The 21,193-nt window shown below is 39.4% G+C and overlaps 3 protein-coding genes and 1 non-coding gene across 11 annotated transcripts; 2 read left to right on the top strand and 2 right to left on the bottom strand.

The window, feature by feature from the left end:
- Positions 1-246: 246 nt before the first annotated feature.
- Positions 247-2,670, bottom strand: LOC111434575 (mediator of RNA polymerase II transcription subunit 15a-like). 2 transcript variants are annotated; one of them, XM_023072010.1, is made up of 4 exons: positions 2,564-2,670; positions 2,280-2,426; positions 821-932; positions 258-584 (listed from the first exon to the last, which is right to left on the bottom strand). In XM_023072010.1, the coding sequence occupies exons 2-4, from the start codon at positions 2,387-2,389 to the stop codon at positions 474-476; spliced, it is 333 nt and encodes a 110-aa protein (XP_022927778.1). In that variant the 5' UTR covers positions 2,390-2,426; positions 2,564-2,670; the 3' UTR covers positions 258-473. The 2 variants fall into 2 exon arrangements, with proteins under 2 accessions (XP_022927779.1, XP_022927778.1); XM_023072011.1 differs by lacking the exon at positions 2,564-2,670 and having other exon boundaries at positions 247-580; positions 2,280-2,536.
- Positions 2,671-4,244: 1,574 nt separating this feature from the next.
- LOC111434564 (mediator of RNA polymerase II transcription subunit 15a-like) lies at positions 4,245-17,258 on the top strand. 4 transcript variants are annotated; one of them, XM_023071992.1, is made up of 12 exons: positions 4,245-4,711; positions 4,816-4,905; positions 5,899-6,010; positions 6,110-6,221; positions 6,424-7,779; positions 9,186-9,256; positions 12,248-12,322; positions 13,137-14,549; positions 14,647-14,991; positions 16,058-16,258; positions 16,340-16,428; positions 16,694-17,258. In XM_023071992.1, exons 3-12 carry the CDS (start codon positions 5,900-5,902, stop codon positions 16,902-16,904), a joined length of 3,984 nt encoding a protein of 1,327 aa, XP_022927760.1. In that variant the 5' UTR covers positions 4,245-4,711; positions 4,816-4,905; position 5,899; the 3' UTR covers positions 16,905-17,258. The 4 variants fall into 4 exon arrangements, with proteins under 4 accessions (XP_022927760.1, XP_022927757.1, XP_022927759.1 ...); XM_023071989.1 differs by having other exon boundaries at positions 4,767-4,905; XM_023071991.1 differs by having other exon boundaries at positions 4,245-4,905; positions 13,137-13,461; positions 13,549-14,549.
- On the bottom strand, positions 12,725-12,798 carry TRNAC-ACA. The gene has a single exon. It is a non-coding gene; the product is annotated as a tRNA-Cys (tRNA).
- Positions 17,259-17,921: 663 nt separating the features above from the next.
- Positions 17,922-21,055, top strand: LOC111434567 (2-(3-amino-3-carboxypropyl)histidine synthase subunit 1). Of its 4 annotated transcripts, none has more exons than XR_002708970.1 (2): positions 17,922-19,351; positions 19,397-19,680. XR_002708970.1 is itself a non-coding variant. In XM_023071999.1 (2 exons), exon 1 carries the CDS (start codon positions 17,955-17,957, stop codon positions 19,290-19,292), a length of 1,338 nt encoding a protein of 445 aa, XP_022927767.1. In that variant the 5' UTR covers positions 17,922-17,954; the 3' UTR covers positions 19,293-19,335; positions 20,798-21,055. The 4 variants fall into 4 exon arrangements, 3 of the variants coding, with proteins under 3 accessions (XP_022927767.1, XP_022927765.1, XP_022927766.1); XM_023071999.1 differs by lacking the exon at positions 19,397-19,680 and adding an exon at positions 20,798-21,055 and having other exon boundaries at positions 17,922-19,335; XM_023071997.1 differs by lacking the exon at positions 19,397-19,680 and adding an exon at positions 20,790-21,055 and having other exon boundaries at positions 17,922-19,335.
- Positions 21,056-21,193: the final 138 nt, after the last annotated feature.

Below are 21,193 nucleotides of genomic sequence, written 5' to 3'. Positions count from 1 at the left end.
TTAGTGATACGAATATGAAAAACTATCACAACAATATCATGAACATACAAGATTTAGAACCGTTTCAATTATCATATAATATCTCATTCAAAACAACATCGTGAACATTCAAGATTAAGAACACTTTCAATGATCCTATAATATCTCATTCAAAACAATATCATGAACATTTAAGATTAAAAACAGTTTCAATGATCACATAATATCTCATTCAAAACAATATCACGAACATTCAAGATTAAGAACAGTTTCAATTATCATACAATATTTCATTCAAAACAATATCATAGAACATTCAAGATTCAAAACGATTTCAATTATCATACAATATCTCATTCCAACATTAATGCGTTCAAATAGTAGACTCGTTCACCTTATTAGCCAATAAAGTATATTGGCCTCTGAGAGTTGGTAAATACATTAGAAGAAGCAGTGTTATTTTGGATGTTGTGGGAGAGTAATTGCAGGCGTTTCTAAGGTTGATTGGAAGCCATAGGCACAGGCATTGATGGTAATGCAGTGGTCGTCTCAGAGTTGGGTTCCAAAGTAAGCATCTTCACATGTATTTTCCTTCGGTACTCTGGCTGAAATCAGAGGTTCAAAATATAATTGGTATTTTTATTTAGTGCAACACTACATAGCATAATAAATCAGGGCTTTATGAACAAGTTCTTATACAAAAGTATCTTTCAGTACAGAACTAAATCTTAGGAACCCAATGAAATTGGGATCTTATTGTTATAGCAAATGGGCTAAACATAAATAAGATGATGTATGTTCTTAAAACCCTTGAGAACTATAACAAGTGAGCAGGAAGTACCTCACTAGTAGAGGCAGTATAAATCTTTTCCTCGAACCTTACAGCAATTTTCCTCAGCTCACTCAATCCCTCAGGACCAGAAACAGGAAGGATCCTCTTCAATGTCTCCATTCTACATAAAAATGGAAAAGATGATGGCTGACAAGTTTATTAAACACAAAAGCATGGGAAGCTGTTCAGGAAGGAAAAACTACCGCAGTAATCCACGTTCATGATTCAAAATATTAGTGTAACAGCCTAAGCCCACCGCTAGCAGATATTGTCCGCTTTGGTCCGTTATGTTTTGCTATTTTAAAACACGTCTACTAGGGAGAGGTTTCTACACCCTTATGAGGAACGTTTCGTTCCCCCCTCAAGCTAATGTGGGATCTAACATCCCACCCCCTTGAGGGCCTAGCGTCCTCACTGGCACACCGCCCGATGTCTGACTCTGATACCATTTGTAACAATTGAAGCTCACCACTAACAGATATTGTTCGCTTTGGCCCCTTATCGCTATCAGCCTCACGGTTTTAAAACACGTCTACTAAGGAGAGGTCTCCACACCCTTAGGAAGAATGTTTCGTTCCCCTCTCCAACCAACGTGGGATCTCACAATCCACCCCCCTTGAGGGCCTAGAGTCCTCGCTGGCACACCGCCCAGTGTTTGACTTTGATACCATTTGTAACAGCTCAAGCCCACCGCTAGTAGATATTGTCCGCTTTGGCCCGTTACATATTGTCGTCAGCCTCACGGTTTTAAAGCGTGTCTTCTAGGGAGATATTTCTACACCCTTATAAGGAATGTTGTGGGATCTCACAATCCACCCCCCTTGAGGGCCTAGCGTCCTCGTTGGCATACCTCCCGGTGTTTGATTCTGATACCATTTGTAACATCCCAAGCCCACCGCTAATAGATATTGTCTGCTTTGGCCTGTTACGTATCATCGTCAGTCTCGCAGTTTTAAAACACGTCTACTGGATAGAGTTTTCCACACCTTAAGGAGGAATGTTTCATTCCACCCTCCTCAACCGACGTGGGATCTCACAATTAGGCAGCCTAATTTTGAAGGAATGGACTCTAGAACAGTCGAGGAAAATTCGATAGGATCCATACTGCATCAAATAACTTAATACTTCTTATGTTCAAAGAAGGGGCTAATACCTGAAGTAACAAATAGGAACCGCCTCCACAAAACCTAACCTACCATATCTTCAAACCAGAAATGGAAAAATGAAGGAGATAATATTATAGAACTACGTTTTGGAATCAGTTCGCATCGATCAGTTATACGCGCAAATCTAAGAAATGGTAGAATAAGGTCGAGGATGATTCTATACTTCCAAAGTTTTGCCGTTCATAGCTTAATTCACAAAATCATCCCAAAGTAACTAGTCTAAGCAGCGAACTATGAAACAAAAAGTTACAAAAGCTCAAACAGATTTCTCAAACATGCATGAAAGAAGCAAGAAATCATACATTCTGTCGACAATTTGATGCCGAGAATCCGGCTGCAATTGAGACCTCCAATCCCCAGCATCGACTCCGGATTCTCCACCTTGAGCAGGCCCCAAATGATTTGAATCCATTCAAAAGTTCCGAAACAATCTAAATTGCGTCAAAACCCTAATAACAAAGCAAAAGGAGAGAGTGAATCGGGAACAGCCTTATAAATGATCGTCTCCTCACACCTTGGGGACCAAGTTCCTCGGTCTCTCCTCAATGTTCATGAACTATTTTCTTATGAATTTCTAAGAAATTACCTCTTGGCATCTTTGAATCAGCCAACAAATGTTGGATTGGACAACTGACTTAGTCGAGTCGTAGTCACATTGAAGTCGAGTCTGTAAGCTTGTTGGATTGGGGTTTGAGGTTTGGTGTAATATCCATGATAAGAACATTAAGCCGCTCACATTCCAGCAAGAGCATATATATAATATATCTGAGTAATATTCTGAGAGAATATATTAGTTATAGAATATATAAGAGTAATACGTTAATATTTTTATATTTGTAATATATTTTTATTTTATTTTCGAGATTTAGTTATTTATCGATTAATATTTGAAAGAATATATTAGTTATAGAATATATTAATATTTTTCTATTTATAATATATTTTATTTTATTGTCGAAATTTAATTATTTATTAGGGTTGATATTATTAATATTTAGAAGAATATATTAGTTATAGAATATATCTGAGTAATCCGCTAATAATATATTTTATTTTATTCTTGAGATTTAGTTATTTATATTTTTCTGATTTGTAAGTATTAATTGGTATTTTGTATTATATTTAAACGTTGTGAATATCAATGAAAATAAAACCTTCTACCTCAATTTTGTTTGTCATTTTAACTCTGTATTGTTTATTTGAGTAATAATATTTTCAGATCTATTCATATATTTGAGGGTAAATATTGTGTCAGTAATTTTAGGGATTTAAGTTTTGAAGAAAGTCATTTACAGGCAGAAATTTGAGATAGGGATTAAATTCCCATCTACAGTCCATTTTTCTTAAATTTGAGCGTTCCTTTTAACTTAAGAAGATTGAGATAGGTAATTTTGATAAAGAAATCGAGAGCTAAAACGTCCTAGATCAAGGTGCCCAAGAAAACGAAAAATTATGCGTTTCTAGTGAGTTGCTAATTAATGAACGGGTTTCAAAATTAAGGCCACGCACTTAAAGACGTCTCTCCAAAACAATTTCTTTAGCTAGAGGGAAGAATAAGGAAGAAATTCGATGAATAAATCGAGCTCTAAAAACCTCTAGAAACGATTGCCGAATAAGAAGTTGCCTTGAACTTCGACAAGAAAACAGTTTTCCAATGAACTTTGGAGGTGAATAATTTAGGCTACAATCCACACGAAGCCATGAAATTAATCCCGAGCTCTTTCGTGTAACATCATCTTTAAATTTCATGACAAAATCGAGGAGAGAAACGTTGTATACCGAGCAGAGGAGATGAGTTTTCACGCGCCGACAATAATTGGAGAGAGAGAGAGAGAGAGAACCAACCAAACGTTGACACGTGTAATTTCCCGACATTACCACATGTTACTATCCTATTCGTCCACATCATCACCATTTATTTTCAATGCCCTTTTAACTATAACCTATTTATCTATCTTCGACTCGAGCAATTCAAACACGTTAAAATTCTCTTCTCGACCTCCATATTATGGAAAGTTTACAAAACGCTAAATTCATTAATAACTTAACAAGATTCTTATCATTAAAACATACGATGATTGAAGCTCGTAAAACTACTGATTGACGATACCGAACTCCTTTTAAATGTTCCGAAACCGAAAGTAGATAGGTATATAAAAATATTTATCGAGCATCTTGTTCTCAGTACGTCTCGTCAAAAGATAATGATCAAAGGCATAAATTGCCCTAATCGATCGTTACGATCATGATCATGATCTGATTGAGTTGAGTTCATTGTTTAATAAAAGTTTATAAGTAAAGTATCGGAGTTAGGTTTGAAACGATAAATTTGGAATGGGAATGAAATGGGGGGATTACTTGCCTAATCTGATTCAAAGATTTGAGAGGTTTTTAGTTTCAATTTCGGAGAAATTCATAAGAACATATTTTAATTTGATGAACATTGGGGAGAAACCGAGGAACTTGGTGTGCAAGTTCTGAGGAGACAACCATTTATGAGGCTGTTCCCGAGCAATTCTAGAAGGAAAAGGTCGTTTCTTTCCTGTCTGGGATTGTTCTCCACGCAACGGATTAAGTTTGTGTAACAAGCCTTCGATCATTATCTTTTCTCTTGAGATCTCTTTGATTTCCTTAATTTCGTGGTTGATCAGCTTCCGATCAACTGGCGAATTGGTTGTACCCGATTTACATCTCCGCCGCCGAATTCTGGGTTTGATTCAGCCCTAAACCACGAGTGAACTCCATAACAGTCTTGCTTTCTCCATCCTTGAAGGACTCTGTTTAATCTCTCTTTTTGCGTTGTTATTGAGTTTTTGTAATGGATTCGAGTAATTGGAGGCCTGCTCAAGGTGGAGAATCCGGAGTCGATGCTGGGGATTGGAGGTCTCAATTGCAGCCGGATTCACGGCATCGAATTGTCAACAAGATGTATGGTTTCTTGCTTCTTTGAGAAATTTGTCTGAGATTTTGTAACCTTTTGTGTTCATAGTTCGCTGCTTAGACTATTACTATGGGATGGTTTTCTGAATTAAGCTATGAACGGAAGAACTTTGGAAGTATAGAATCATCTTCCACCTTATTCTTCCTCTTCTTAGATTGTGTATAACTGATGGATGCTTTAGGATCCCACGTCGGTTGGAGAGGAGAACGAAGCATTCCTTATAAGGGTGTGGAAACCTCTTCTTAGTAGACCGCGTTTAAAAATCGTGAGGCTAACGACGATACGTAACGGGGAAAAGCAGACAATGTATACTATCGGTGGGTTTAGGTTGTTACAAATACAAACTGATTCCAAAACCTTGTTGAGGGTTATTGTGAGGGAGCCCCATGTTAGCTAATTAAGTAAGGAATACTATTTTTATTGGTTTATGAGGTCTTTTGGGGAAACCAAAAGCAAAGCCATGAGAGCTTATACTCAAAGTGGACAATATCATATCATTGTGGAGAGTTTTCTAACGAACCTAGTTCGTTAAAATTATCCCCGTTCATTTTTCTATATCTGGTTTGAAGATACGGTAGGTTAGGTTCTGTGGAGGTGGTTCCTATTTGTTACTTCAGGTATTACCCCCTTCTTTGAACATAGGAAGTACAAGTTATTTGAAGTAGTATGGATCTTATTGAATTTTCCTCGACGGTTCTAAAGTTCATTCCTTCAAAATGCCCAATTTTGAGTCCCACGTTGGTTAGAGAGGGGAACGAAACATTCCTTATAAGGGTGTGAAAACCTCTCCCTAGTAGACGCGTTTTAAAACCGTGAGGCGCCAAAGTGCATAATATCTACTAGCGGTGGGCTTGAGCTGTTATACTAATATTTTGAATCATGGATGTGGATTACTGCTGTAGTTTTTCGTTCCGGAACAGCTTCTCGTGCTTTTGTGTTTAATGAACTTTTCAGCCATTATATTTTCCATTTTTATGTAGAATGGAGACCTTGAAGAGGCACCTTCCTGTTTCGGGTCATGAGGGATTGAGTGAGCTGAGGAAAATTGCTGTAAGGTTCGAGGAAAAGATTTACACCGCCGCTACCAGTCAGGTACGTCCTGCTCACTTGTATAAAGCCCTGATTTATTATGCTATCTACTAAATACAACACTGAGTACTCACCATTTCTATTTTGAACCTCTGATTTCAGTCGGATTACCTAAGGAAAATATCTCTGAAGATGCTTACTATGGAAACCAAATCTCAGACCACCGCATTACCATCCAATTCTATGGTGCCTACCAATAAGCCTCTAGATTCTAGTAAGTTATCGACAGTCGATCTGCGACTATATTGTACGTGGTGAAACTTTCACTAACGTTTTTTTAAGTCAATTTGTGAACTAATTTCTTGTTATAGCGTTTTTTATTACTCTGTTCTTGAATATTGTAACGATTTCTTACTTAGCTTGTGGCGTTTTGTTAATTTTATTTGACTTTATGTTGTGTATGATAATTTAAACAGCATCACAGAGCATGCAGTCTCAAGTTCTAAATCAAGGGCCATCAATGTCTGGCCCTATGTCTTCCAATCAACCTCAGCCACGCCAGCAATTACTCTCGCAGAACATCCAAAATAATATTGCTTCTCAGAGTTCGTCCAGCTTACCTTCGTCAGTACCTCCTGTTGCGGGATTGGCATCAGCTCCAATGGCGAACATAGTTGGCCAGAATCCAAGCATGCAAAATGTATCTGGAGTTCCACAGAGTTCTGTTGGGAATGCTATGGGTCAAGGGGTTTCTTCTAATGTATTTACCAATTCTCAGAGGCCAATACAGGGAAGACAAGTGGTTTCCCAACAGCAGCAGCAACAGCAGCAGTCACAAAGCCAGCAGCAACAGTTATTTTTTCAGCAACAACATTTACAGCAGCAGATTATGAAGCAGAAGTATCAGCAGGGAAGTATGCCACACCAACTTATGCAATCTCACATCCCACAACAGCAAACGAATCTAATGGCACCGAATCAACTCCCATCATCTCAGCAATCTGTTATGCAACCTTCGCTCTCGAATCTTCAGCAAAACCAGCAATCTTCCATTCAACAGCCCACTCAATCCATGCTTCAGCAACCTCCACAGCCAGTTCTAAGGCAGCAGCAACAGTCCCAACAACATTCTGTCCTGCATCAGCAGCCCACAATGTCACAGCAGGCGAGCTTGTCTTCACAGCAGCAACAACAGCTAATTAATCAACAATCTAATTCTTCAAACATGCAGCAGAATTCACTAATACAAAACAGTGTTGGGGACATGCAGCAGCAGCTGCCCCAGCAATCAAGGTCGCATGGGCAGCAGAGCAATCTATCAAACATGCAGACTCCACCATCGCAGCAGCAGCAGCAGCAGTTAATGAATCAGCAAAGCAGCCTATCAAATTTGCAGCAGCCGCAGTTAGGACCTCAAAGTAATGTTTCTGGACTACAGCAACAACAGATGCATGGTACTCAGTCAGGTAACTCAAACATGCAATCAAATCAGCACGGTGTGCATATGATGCAACAGAACAAGGTTCAAATGCAGCAACAACCTCCACAAAATCCATCAAATTTGTTGTCAACGCAAGGTCAGCAAGGACAACTTCAATCATCCCAACAGTTGATGTCACAGATTCCGTTGCAGTCCGCACAAGTCCAACAACAGGTTTCTTTACAGCAGCAGCAGCAGCAGCAGCCGCAGTCAAATACCTTGTCACATGAGCTCCAACAAAGGCTTCAAGCTGGAGGTCAAGCTCCAGGCCCCTTACTTCAATCACAGAATGTAATGGATCAGCAAAAGCAGTTGTATCATCCTCAAAGGGTCCTTCCAGAGACATCATCAAGTAAGCTTTCTTGCTTTGTCTTAGTTTTAGAGCCTTATCAATAACTACTGAATGATCAAACTAGTAAGATATTATCAATGATAGCTAAATGCTGGTGACCTTGTTGAAACCTGGCGTGTGTGGAATGTGTGAGAGAGAGAGAGAGAGAGAAAGAACAGTAACATAGGATCAAAGGCACAAGAGTTTCAGCCCTCGCATCACAACAAAAGACATTCTCTGGCATGGCCTGCACAATATGCTTCCCTTTCCTCTTTGGCATAGCATCCACTTTAATATCAAGGCCACTCAAAACGAATGAAAGCCCAGTATTATTTCCTTCCTCTTTTTAGTTGAAGCTTCTATCTTTGGAACCAAAGTGCTCGATGGCCCACCTTCATCAATGGGCATTTGTTTTCCTCATTTTGGTTCTCTGAGGGCCTCTCTGACACTCTTTGAAAAATGTTAGGCAGCTCTGAACTGTCCCCATGTTATGGAGTATTTTCAAGTTTATTTTTCTCATCATCGTTGTTGTTGTTATTATTATTTCCACGAGTTTTTGGGTCCTATTGTGCACACCTTGACTACCTGATCCGACTGTTTTTGGTTGCCAAGAAAACTCGTAGGATTTTAAATCATAAGTAGGTGGTCACCATGGTTTGAACCTACTCTTTCTAAGCCTTTTATTTTTATTCATTGTCCCCCATGTCAACTACCATGGTGGTTCAAAAAAAGAGTAGTGTGATTACTACAAAGATTTGTGAAGGGCGCTGTAATGTGAGGCTGTGCAATGGACATAATTCAGAAGCCATTTACGTATTTCTTTTGTTGTGGAAAACTCTTTGGTTTCTTTCTAACTAAAGAAGCTATCAAAAGCTTTCTTTCTAACTAAAGAAGCTATCAAAAGCTATCTGTACACTTCTAAAGAATTCAGTTTTTCCTTTCAAGCACCAATGTAATTGGAAGGCACAAGGATAAGGTGAATAATCCAAACGTATAAGACTAACTTTTGGTAATAAACCTGCATTTAAGAAGAGGTAATCGGTGCTCTATCAAGATACACAAAAAACATCCTGATGGAGAAAGATCCCCCTTCTAGGAATTGTTTTTCTAGAGTAGTAGTTCATGGATATTTAAGCTTATGCACATGAGTATTCATTAGAAAAACTTAGCTTTTTTTGGCTCTTTACCTCCTGTTTCCATGTTGTTTTGTTGTTCTTCGAAGCGGTGGTTGCGGTGTTGGTGTTCTTCTTTCCCCCCATTTTCTGTATAGCCTGTGGACCTTCTACTGCCGAATTCTTTCTTTTGTTGTTTTCCATAAAAACTGAGTTTCTTATTACAAGGGAGCACACTATCTCTTTGCTGTAGTTCACTTATATCCCCTAGGCACACATTTTCCATATCCGCTGACCTTTATTTAATTTTTGTAGCATCTTTAGATTCCACGGCTCAGACAGGACAAGCCAATGGTGGTGATTGGCAAGAGGAGATTTATCAGAAGGTACTAAGCTTACACTCCATCTCTCTTCTATGATTTTTTCAAGATTCATAAGAAAGTTCGTTCTGTTTGCAATATTATTAGAGAAGTTACAAAGTGTAAATGTTGGCTTTGCTATTCTTTCTTGTGGCAGAGTTTCTTACCTAGCAGCCCATTTTAACTTGATTTATTTTTATGTTAATAATACAAAAAAATTATTACTATGCAAAAGGTTAGACTATCAAGTAGATAAGGGGTAAATTTTGAGCAGTAAGCTTTGGGGAAAATCTGCAATAGTAAAAATTCAGTGGCTATATCCATAGAGACCAATTCAAATCCTACTGTGAAAAAGAAATGCGTTTAATTCTTCAGTGAAAAGTTACCAATGTAAACTGTATGCTCCTATATACCTCCTTACAAGAGTTCACAAAAATAATTAAATAAATAAACGACTCACCCAATTTGTGTACATATGATACGTAATTACAAAAAGATTTAGAATTCTTTTAGGTAGTGTGTATGGCATTGACCGTGGAAAAGTGTAATTCATCCTTTCCCTTTCCATTCACTTTGATCTCTTTGATTTTTTCTGGATTCGTTTAATTGGGTGCAGAAGCTTTTTATTAATTCAAGATGTTAAAGAATGTTTTATTATTCTTTGTCCCACAAAGGTAGGTGTTGCGACAGTGGGAATACTTTGTTGGTAGTTTATTTCAGGTCCTATTGGAAAGGCAGTGAATTGGGCTATGGGTTTGTTTGGTGTTGGGTAGGATTTGGATTCTGTAGGTGCTGATGGCCTTATTGGATTGGTTGGATAATGGGATAAGCATGCTCAAGGTTTACTCTGGGTTTAAAAAAAATCGCATTCTTCTAGTTTCCTGTACTTTTTCTACAGCTCCAATATTATTGGCCAACCAAGGGTGGTTAGTTGAATTATGGGTTTATTGTATCTTTCGAGCCTCAAAAGTTCATGGTGGAGCATTGACTGTATTCATTCATAAAACTTGGATTAGGACTAGCCTGACCTTTTTCTTGGAGACTCGATAAATTAAAAATCTGAATGAGAAATTCAATCATTACTATATGGACAATATTCCTCATCCTTCCTTCAAAGCACGTACCAACTGGATTTTAAAACCATGTTTGGGCATCTTTCGTTGAACATTTCAGTAGCATTTATGCCTTCATAGGAAAAATGACTTTTTTTGTGAACTTCCCTTTACATGGTGCAGAAGCAACTTCCCTGAGCTTTGAGAATAATTAAATCAAATAAACGGAATAAAATTGGCTACCGGAGATCCCAAGTTCATCTATCTAATTCTCTCTTTGGTCGCACGTCATTTAAGATCATAAAAACAAATAGTTCTTATTCCATCTCTTCACTCACTAGACACTGATATTTTGCTTTAAAAAGTTTGGAATTTGATTTATGAGTGGTTTGGTTTTGTCCTTTTTTTTTTCCGAAGACTGTGGACGAGTGGCTCCTAGAAGTTATTTCTGGCAATTGATTTAAAGACGAAGGCTAGAGTGCTATGGTTTATTGCAACGAGAACTCTTTTTTTTTTTTTTTCCTTCTTTGGAAGGAAAGAGTGATCTTTACTGCCAATCAAATTTATTGAATTCTTTTAAATTGGGTTGTTTATAGCAAATTCTATATAACTACTTTACTTCTATCAACATAGATTGGAGACATTATGTTTGATCTCTCCTCTTTGGAATGAGTAAGTTTTGTCCCATGGCCTTTAAGCTATTTTGGCTGGGTTGGTACTAACACAACTTTTCCCATCTTCCAATGAAAAAGAGAAAGACAAAGGGTTTATGTTTTAAAATTGTAATGAACCTTGAAAAGGCATACAAGAGGATGGATTGGGATTTCCTCATTGTTCTTGACGCTAAAGGTTTTGCTTCTAAAACTTAGCCTTGTGAAAATCCCCTAGAAGATCAAATTCTGTGTGGTCGGTTTTACTGACTGTATTCAGAGAAGATTTCCTTTGGTGTTAGGCCCGCTGTGGTGCATTTTGTGTAGTAGGCACGAGGAGGATATTGGCCACTTGTTGTGCTGGTGTCAATGTGATCATGCTTTGTTCTGTGGAGCAAATGTTTGAGTTCATTCAAGTTATGCTTGGCTCGAGGAAGGGGTTGTGCTATGAACAAGGGCGCAAACATGTTTCTTTGTTGGGTTAGGGGGAATTTGACTTGAGAGGAACAATACAACTTTTAGGGAGTTCGAGAGATCGGAGAGGTGGTTTGGAAGATTGCTAGGTTTAATAAGTTCTATGGGTGTTTGTTTCCGGACCTTTTTGTAGTTATGAGATCAGTTGGATTCTCTTGGACGAGAGTTCTTTTCCATAGTTAATGGGTGAGCTCCATTTCTATGGTTAATGATACTCTTATTTTCTCAATGTTTGAGTAGGGAAGTTCTACAATCTCTTCAAAATCATTTATATCTTTGAAAAGACATTTGGGCCTAAGGTGAATGGGACTAGATCCATGCTTATGGGTATTAATTGCATTGATGAATGTTGCGTTGATTACGTGGCAAAGGACTTTTGTTCTATAGTAGCTGTTTGGGCTTTGGCCATTCATTAGGTTGGCATCCAGCTGTTCGGAAGTCGAGGTTTGATGTTTTAGAATCTGGCTTTGGAGAGGATTGCTTCTAAAGCCATAGAAGCATAGTTTATTTTGATTTCTCTGTTATTTTGATTTCTCTTTTACTCTCTAACTTTATTTGTTTAAGGCGTCCAAGTGTTAGAGGATTGTGTTTCGTAGGTTTCTTTTGTCAAAAGGTCTGATAGAGGCGGGTGGCTACCGTCGATTTGATTGGAAGAAAGTGTCTCCAAATAAGGCGTTTCGATATAGGATGATCTACTTTGTTTCTTTTCTTTCTTTTTTTTTTTTTTGGTCAAATGGGAATCTTTGTTATACTTTCTTTAGCATATATCTTTTTTTCTTCGTGGAATTTAGAATCCTTTTAAAAATATTGTTAAATTGCTTTCTTCTTCTTCTTTTTTGTAGATTAAATCTATGAAGGAGTTGTACCTTTTTGAATTGAAAGAAATGTATCAGAAAATTCTTCCAAAAGTGCATCAGGTATGTGATTCGACATCTATATCTGACGAACAATCGGATACCATATATTGAAAAGCCAAAAGGAGTTGTGAAGACAAGTTTCAAATACTATTTTGAACTTTTGTCTTTGGTTCATTTGGTCCCTTTACTTTCAAAACGTCTATTTTAGTCTCTATATATTTGGCTCTGGTTCATTTTGGTCTCCGTACTATTAAAATGTTCGTTTGGGTTCTTGTAATGTTTAAAGCGGCCAATTTAGTCTCCATTTACAAATTGTAAGTATAAATTTTATACCCAATGGAAATCCTTTAGTGCGAATCTTGACCACATGTTGAGAAATGTAGCAAGTCACATGGAGTAAGTGAAGTGTCATCATGATTTTCCTACTCCCAGAGGGAAAGTCCTTCCCTTTTTGGCCGGTTGTGGACGAGGAGGGATTCGAACCCCCGACACCGTGGTTTGTAGCCACGTGCTCTAATCCTCTGAGCTACAGGCTCCACCCCGTCTCCACTGGATCTGTTCCCGAGGGTACCCTAAAAAAAGGAACCTTTCCTCTCCCCAGCCATTTGCCATTATGCTATAACGAAACCAAATTGGTCGCATTTTAAAAGTATGACTAAAATGAAAATTTGGAACGTACACGACCAAAATGAACGAAAGTCTAAAGTTTATGGGACCTAAATGGACGTTTGGAAAGCACAAAGACCAAAATGAACTAAAACTTCTTTCCTCCTTTAGCTGTTGAATACCTTTCCCTTTACGCCCATTGTAGTTCTTATTCTCCTTGTATTAGTATGCAGTGTGATATTGTTTAATTTGATATTTTATTTTCCAGTTTGACAGCCTTCCGCAACAACCAAAGTCAGAGCAGCTAAATAAGCTAAGGGCATTTAGGGTGATTTTGGAACGCCTTATAGCATTCTTACAGGTTCCAAAGAATAATATTGTGATTGGATTTAAAGATAAGATAAGCCATTACGAGAAGCAGATTGTTAGCTTCTTAAACTCGAACAGGCCAAGAAATCCAGTGTCTACACTGCAGCAAGGACAGCTCCCTGCCTCTCACATGCAATCTATGCAGCAGTCACAATCACAGATGACTCCGTTACAGTCGCCCGAAAATCAAATCAATCCCCAACTGCATTCTGCAAACATGCAAGGTTCCGTGGCTCTGGTGCAGCAGAACAATATGAACAATATGAACAATATGAACAATATGCAACATAATTCTCTTCCAACTTTTTCAGGATCAGCACCACAACAGAACATGACGATTCCGATGCAGCCGGGTTCCAGTTTGGAATCAGGACAAGGGAATTCACTGAGCTCGTTGCAGCAGGTTGGTGCTGTGTCTTTGCAACAGAATCCTGCGAACGGCTCCCAACGAGCAAACAATAGTTCTTTGGCATCACAAAATGGGGTGAATGCTCTTCAGCCAAATATTAGTTCTCTTCAATCCAACACTAATATTCTTCAACATCAACATATGAAACAACAGGATCCGCAGCAGTTGCTGCAATCGCAGCAGCAGCTGAAACAACAGATGCAGCAGAGACACATGCAGCATCTGAAGCAGCAGATGTTGCAGCACCAGCAGCAACAGCAGCAACAACCACAATTACATCAGCAACAGTCACAGCTACAGCAGCAAGGAAAGCAGCAGTTACCCACACAAATGCAGGCACACCAAATGTCGCATCTTAACCAAATTGAGATGAATGACCTGAAGATGAGACAAGGGGTTGCTGCAAAGCCAGGGATGTTTCAACATCCAGGAACTCAGCGCTCAGCTTATACACATCCACAGATGAAACCAGGGACTTCATTTCCAATTTCACCTCCGATCTTTCAGGCGACATCCCCTCAAGTTACCCAAAATTCTTCCCCACAGGTCGACCAACAAAATATGTTTTCATCCATGAACAGAATTGGAACACCTTTGCAATCTGCGAGCTCCCCTTTTGTTGTCCCATCTCCTTCAACGCCTCTGGCTCCATCTCCAATGCCTGGTGATTCTGAAAAACCTACTTCTGCTGTCTCGTCACTTCCAAATGCTGGGAATACTGGACAACAAATGAATGTGTCTGGGGCACAAGCCCCATCTCTTGCCATTGGCACCCCTGGGATATCTGCCTCACCATTGCTAGCTGAGTTTAGTGGTACAGATGGCGCTTATGCCATTGCATTACCAACTGTTTCCGGCAAATCAAGTGTTACAGAGCAGCCTCTTGAACGCTTAATTAAAGCGGTGAGTCAAAAACTTGTGTGCTATTTGTTCGTGGATTTAATTGTTGCCTATGCTTCTTGATTGTTTCTATCATTGGTAACTTTCTTATGGTTTTCAGGTTAAATCAATGTCACCTAGAGCTTTGAATGCTTCTGTCAGTGGCATCGGATCAGTTGTCAGTATGATTGATAGGATAGCCGGCTCAGCCCCTGGTAATGGATCGAGAGCTGCAGTTGGGGAGGATCTGGTTGCCATGACGAAATGTCGGCTGCAAGCAAGAAATTTTGTTTCACACGATGGGTCAAATGGAACCAAAAGGATGAGACGTCACACAAGTGCAATGCCCTTAAACGTTGTATCATCAGCAGGAAGTGTAAATGATGTTTTTAAACCATTGACCGGTGCAGAGACATCTGATCTTGAGTCAACTGCAACATCTAGCGTCAAGAGGTCCCGGATTGAGGTAATAACAATTTTTACGTATTGTATATTCTTTGAGGCTGAAATTAAATAGTAGTAGTTTAGATAGATATAGTTAGGAGTCACCACAAGTTTAAGAACTGATAAGCAATGTAATATACTACATTAGAGGTCTCACGTATGGATATGCTACACAATTTTAGAATCATATACTTCCCCTTTTTCTCATTTTAATATTTTATTGTCTCTAATTTGATTGCTAGAACATGTTTAAGCATGTTCATAGTTCATCAGAAATTCAAAATTAAGTAATTAGGTCTAACAACATAATTAAGTGTCCAACAGGCGTACATGGACCTGTTACTTGAGCTATCATATATGTGTTCTTAGGATAGTTAGTGCTATTGGGTTGATGAAATAATTTTGTGAGAAAGACACTTAGAATAGAAAAGCAGCAAAACAACAAATATGAAGGCCTAAATTCAATTTATATTTTATAAATAGTTATAAGAGAGGGGAAAGAAAGAAAGCATTAGATTAATTGTGAGATCCCACGTCGGTTGAGGAGGAGAAGAAGCATTCTTTATAAGAGTGTGGAAATCTTTCCCTAGCAGACACGTTTTAAAAACCTCTAGGGGAAGTCTGAAAGGGAAGGCTCAAATAGGACAATATCTGCTAGCGGTGGGCTTAGACCGTTACAAATGGTATTAGAACCAGACATCGGGCGATGTGCCAACGAGGAAACTGAGCCCCGAAAAGGGATGGACACGAGGCAGTGTGCCAGCAAGGACGCTAGGCCCCAAAGGGAGTAGATTTGGGGGTCCCACATCGATTGGAGAAGGGAACGAGTGCCAGTGAGGACTCTAGGTCCTGAAGGGGGGGTGAATTATGAGATGGGCTTGAGCTGTTACATTAATATAATAAATCATAGACAGTGCCATTAGAATGTTCTTGCTCCTTTAACAATTAAAGTAAGTTTCCCTTTTATCTTCTTATCAATCTTTTTAAGGCATTGTCCGTTTTAAACTTGTATTGGCCCACTTTAGTTTCACGAATCACATGCTTTACTCCTTTAGTTATATATATATATATATATATTGCCCTTGCAGGCCAGTCATGTTCTTCTGGAAGAAATAAGGGAAATAAACCAACGCCTTATTGACACAGTGGTGGTAATTAGTGATGAAGTAGTTGATCCAAGTGCTTTAGCGGCTGCTGCTGATGGCAGCGATGGAACAATTGTGAAGTGCTCTTTTAGTGCTGTGGCTCTCAGTCCCAGCTTAAAATCCCAATACACTTCTGCACAAATGGTGCGCATATTTCATACTAATCAGGTTCTTCATTGTCTGCATAATAATCTGCTTTCTTACTCGTTCATTATTATTATGCAGTCTCCAATTCAGCCTCTACGGTTGCTTGTTCCTACAAATTATCCAAACTGTTCCCCAATACTCTTAGACAAGTTTCCTGTTGAAGTCAGGTTAGTCTACATGGGCTCCTAGTTTTGTTTGTCAGCTGTTTTTCTGTTCTTATATTCTGAAAAAAATTCGGTTCTATATTCCAAAATACGAAAAAACGACTTCTCTCGTGTCCCTTTTTGAATTTTTTATTTTACTTGTTAGTTTTTATTCCAAGATAATTTCGTTATTGGTCATCTGCTGCTGGTTTCGTTATTGGTCATTTTCAGTTTCAGTTCTTTGTCGGTCCTTATTCGGTAAACTATCGTTATTATCGTCGTTTTTTAGCAGCAAGGAATATGAAGACCTTTCAATAAAGGCCAAGTCCAGATTTAGCATATCGTTGCGAAACCTTTCGCAGCCAATGTCGCTTGGGGACATAGCAAGAACTTGGGATGTCTGTGCTCGTGCTGTTGTTTCGGAATACGCTCAGCAGAGCGGTGGTGGCAGCTTTTGTTCGAAGTATGGGGCTTGGGAGAACTGTTTGAGTGCTGCATGATTTGAAAAATCCATGGAACGGATGTTTGCGAACCATCTCGAGGTATTTCCAGCAGGCGAAATGACGAGACCAGCTCTGCTTGGCTGGGGAGGACAAGGCTGCCTATTTAAATAATGTATCATAGCATATAATTATGCCTCTGTGAAGCATGGAGGTAGTTTAATCAAATGGCATGGCTAATTAAGTTGTTTGATTGCCACGATGGATTCGTTTGTTTGTGAAAACTTTGAATGCCTCTTTTGGCTATCTGTCTGTAAATCATAAGAAGGGCGGACTGTAAAAGGGAAATCCTTGATATGTTCATTAAATGCGTAAATTTATGCCTGAAGCCAGCGAGAAGTTATTGGTTGAAAAGCTCTTTTCCTGTTATTTTAGACCTCTTCGTGCTCAAGATTCTATTAGAAAAGGATATGTTTTAAAACTGTGAGGCTGACGACGATGCGTAATGGATCAAAGTAGACACTGGGTAGTGTGCTGAGGACGCCAGGCCCTAAGAGGAAGTAGACACTAAGTGGTGTGTCGAGGACGCCAGGCCCTAAGAGGGAGTAGACTTTAAATAGTTCTAAGGATGAACAACCCAATCTAGCTTGAAAATAGAGGGTTAGGTTGAAAACTCTATTTGAGTTATTCGAGTCACTAAAGAGAAATCTTTTGGATCAACTCCAAGTTTAAGGTTGATACCACGGGTCACAAGAGTCACTAAAGAGAAATCTTTTGGATCAACCCCAAGTTTAAGGTTGATACCACGGGTCACAATCGCGAGACAACAAATGTAGAACATTTATTCTAAACCTAGCAAGCAAGTCAGCCACGTGAAATTAAGACCTCACAGGTTGTAACCTAGCAAGCAAGTCAGCCACGTGAAATTAAGACCTCACAGGTTGTATCAACGTATGCTCGAGCCTCAAGTCACGTTTAAGAAAAACGTTTTTGAAAATGTGACGGAGGAAATACATTGAAAATAACATTAAAGAAATCAATATATAATGCCTCATATATAATGCACGAATTCCCTACTGATTTGCCATTTGAGTTTTCTCGGAGCAAAAAATGGAGTCGGAGGTCCAAAAGCCACCGGAGCTGGCACTGCTCTCTCAGAGCACTGAAGCCAATCCCCCGTCGAGATCAAGGCCGCCGCCGAAGCGATTTGTGAAGAACCAAATCCCCGATTCCATCCTCAACAATTCGGCCTTGAACGCCGCCATCTCCCTCCTTCCCTCCAACTACAACTTTGAGGTTCATAAGTGCGTATGGCGCATCCTCTCCTCCGGCGCCTCCCGCGTCGCCCTTCAGCTCCCCGAAGGTCTTCTCATGTACTCACTCATCCTCTCCGATATCCTCACCACTTTCGGCAAGGCCTCCCACTGCTTCGTTCTTGGCGATGTCACTTATGGTGCCTGTTGCGTCGATGATCTCTCCGCCTCCGCCCTCAACGCTGATCTCCTTATCCATTACGGCCATAGCTGCCTCGTCCCTATCGATTCCACCACGATTCCGTGCCTGTACGTTTTCGTCGACATTGCCATTGATGTGCCTCGTCTTGTTAATACTGTTCGTCTCAATATCGATGGTCTTGATTCCACCAACTTAGTGCTTGCCGGAACGATTCAATTTGCCTCTGCCATTCGAGCTGGGAAGCTGGAGCTCGAGAGGCATGGCTTCCGGGTTTTAATCCCCCAGTCCAGGCCATTGTCTGCTGGCGAAGTTCTGGGCTGTACGGCTCCGAAAATTCCCTCGTCTGCTTTCGGAAATGACGGGGAGACTGTTGCGATTTTTGTCGCCGATGGGAGGTTTCATTTGGAGGCTTTCATGATAGCGAACCCCGGAATTAGGGTTTTCCGATATGATCCATATGCTGGTAAGTTATTGCTTGAGGAATATGATCATGTAGGAATGAAGGCGTCGAGAAAAGGCGCGGTTCTGAAGGCGAGGGAAGCGAGAAATTGGGGTATTGTGCTGGGGACCTTGGGAAGGCAAGGGAATCCCAAAATTTTGGAGAGATTGGAGGAGAAGATGAAGTCTAAAGGATTTGATTATACTGTTGTTTTGATGTCTGAGATCAGTCCTTATAGAGTGGCTTTGTTTGAGGATTCGGTGGATGCATGGATTCAGATAGCTTGTCCCCGTCTTTCAATTGACTGGGGAGATGCTTTTGCTAAGCCTCTTCTTACTCCATTTGAGGCTGAGGTAGCTCTTGGACTAATCCCTGGTTGGTGGGAGAGAACAAACGCTGCTAAATTGAGTTGTAATGATTGTGAGAAATGTGGATGCAACAGTGATCAGGTTGAAGGGGAATATCCTATGGATTATTATGCTCAGGATGGTGGTGAATGGAACTCTTCCTATGTAAAGAAGAAAGTTTCTCGCCCTGTTGGGAGAAGAGATTGAAGGGGAATATCCTATGAACTAAACGCATTCAAGATTGCTTAAGGTTCCATAATTTAGAAGCTTTTCTTTCTCTGAGAATTTTTGTTCTTTTTATAGGCATCTAGCTTTATTTTCTACAGCTTTATTGAAAAAATTGGTCTAAAACTGCAATTGAAGCTTTCTGAAATCTTACTGATGCATATGTTAATCATGCATATGGATTTGCAATGTTTTGGTTGAGTTGTACAAAATCATCTTCTTTGGGTTTCTTTTGGAATGTAGTTTATCAGTTGGGTTATTAGTTATTTCAAGTTAATTGAATGGTTAGGTGAGTTTCCTTCATTGTAAATTGCTTATTTATTGGTATGTTCTATGATTCAATTTTGAGTGCATTACATGAATTGCTTGCACTAGAGCGTTTTTGGTTTAGTACTTTATTAGTGCTTGTGCTGCCTTTTGTCTCTGAAACTTCTTGGAGTTGCATGCCAGTGCTCCTTTATGGTGTAAGAAGCATTTGGACTCTTAAATCCAAATGGTTTGTCAAATTCAACATAAAATTCTTCATTACATTAGGTCAGCTCAGTTCTTGCATGTAAGCTCACCGCTAACAGATATTGTCTTCTTTTTAGGCTTTCCCTTTTGGGCTTTTCTCAAGGTTTTTAAAATGCATCTAGGGAGAGGTTTTCACACCCTTATAAAAAATGTTTTGTTCTCCTCTCCAACCGATGGGTGGGATCTCACAATCCACCCCTCTTTGGGGCCAGCGTCTTCGCTAGTACTCGTTCCCCCTCCAATCGATGTGGGATCTCATAATCCACTCCCTTTGGGACCCAGTATCCTTGCTGGCACTTGTTCCTCTCTCCAATCGATGTGAGATCTCACAATCCACCCTCCTTCGGGGCTTAGTGTCATCGCTAGCACACTGTCCAGTGTCTGCCTCTAATACCATTTGTAACAGCCCACTAGTAGATATTGTCCTTTTTGGGCTTTCCTTTCGGGTTTCCTCTCAAGATTTTTAAAACGCGTCTACCAGGGAGATGTTTCCACACCCTTATAATGAATGTTTCGTTTCCCTCCATCATTCTGATAGTCCAAGACTTGTTGGAGAATTAAACTACACTTGGATTCGTGGATGCTAATTACGTTTCAGTGATGGAGCAATACAATGTTCTGGTGAGTTCTTACTTTGATGAGTTCATAGATTAGGAACAAACATATGTTGATTTCTTGGAATCCAAATTCATTTTGAACATCAAATCAGCAAAAGAAAGTTTAAGAAGTTTACGACAGAAAAATGGTCCATAAAGGTTTCAATTCCGAAGGGTAATTGCTAAATCTAACTATTTACAGGGCCTATTCTTGTACACAATTTTTATTTGGTGGAATGAATTCTTTATCTGATTACACAGGCTGAATGCGTGATATTTTTCCTGTTGTGACTTGTGTGCAGATGAGAGCATAGGTCCTTGTTGAACTATTTCCTCTTCATTTACATACTGTTTTCTCTTGTTGTACAAGAACACCAGCTCAATATCAAAGTAGCAATCAATATCAGAACAAGATCTTTGATGTTAAGTGGTCACTACAGTTGAAGGATACAAAGATCAGGCAAGTACCCAGTCTTTGGCCTTTTCTTGATTCTAAAATAACATTTTTTTTCCCTCTATTTGATGCTTGTTCCAGACGCCTTTATTATCTATCTTGCTCATGATAACATTTTTGTTACACACGTTGGTGAACTGTTGTCTGCATTGATTATCATGCTGATAAATTTTTTTGTGATTCTTCTTTATCCATACACCTTTGTTTTTGTTGATTCATGTTCTGGGACAATTGAGTTTGGAGATAAGTTCATTGTCCGTTTCGATCCGTTACGTATCACCGTTAGTCTCACGATTTTAAAACGTGCCTATTAGGGAGAG

This window comes from Cucurbita moschata, unplaced genomic scaffold (genome assembly GCF_002738365.1).
Source record: "Cucurbita moschata cultivar Rifu unplaced genomic scaffold, Cmos_1.0 Cmo_Scf00045, whole genome shotgun sequence".
Lineage (NCBI taxonomy): Eukaryota > Viridiplantae > Streptophyta > Magnoliopsida > Cucurbitales > Cucurbitaceae > Cucurbita > Cucurbita moschata.
This window is presented reverse-complemented; position numbering and strand designations above follow the sequence as displayed.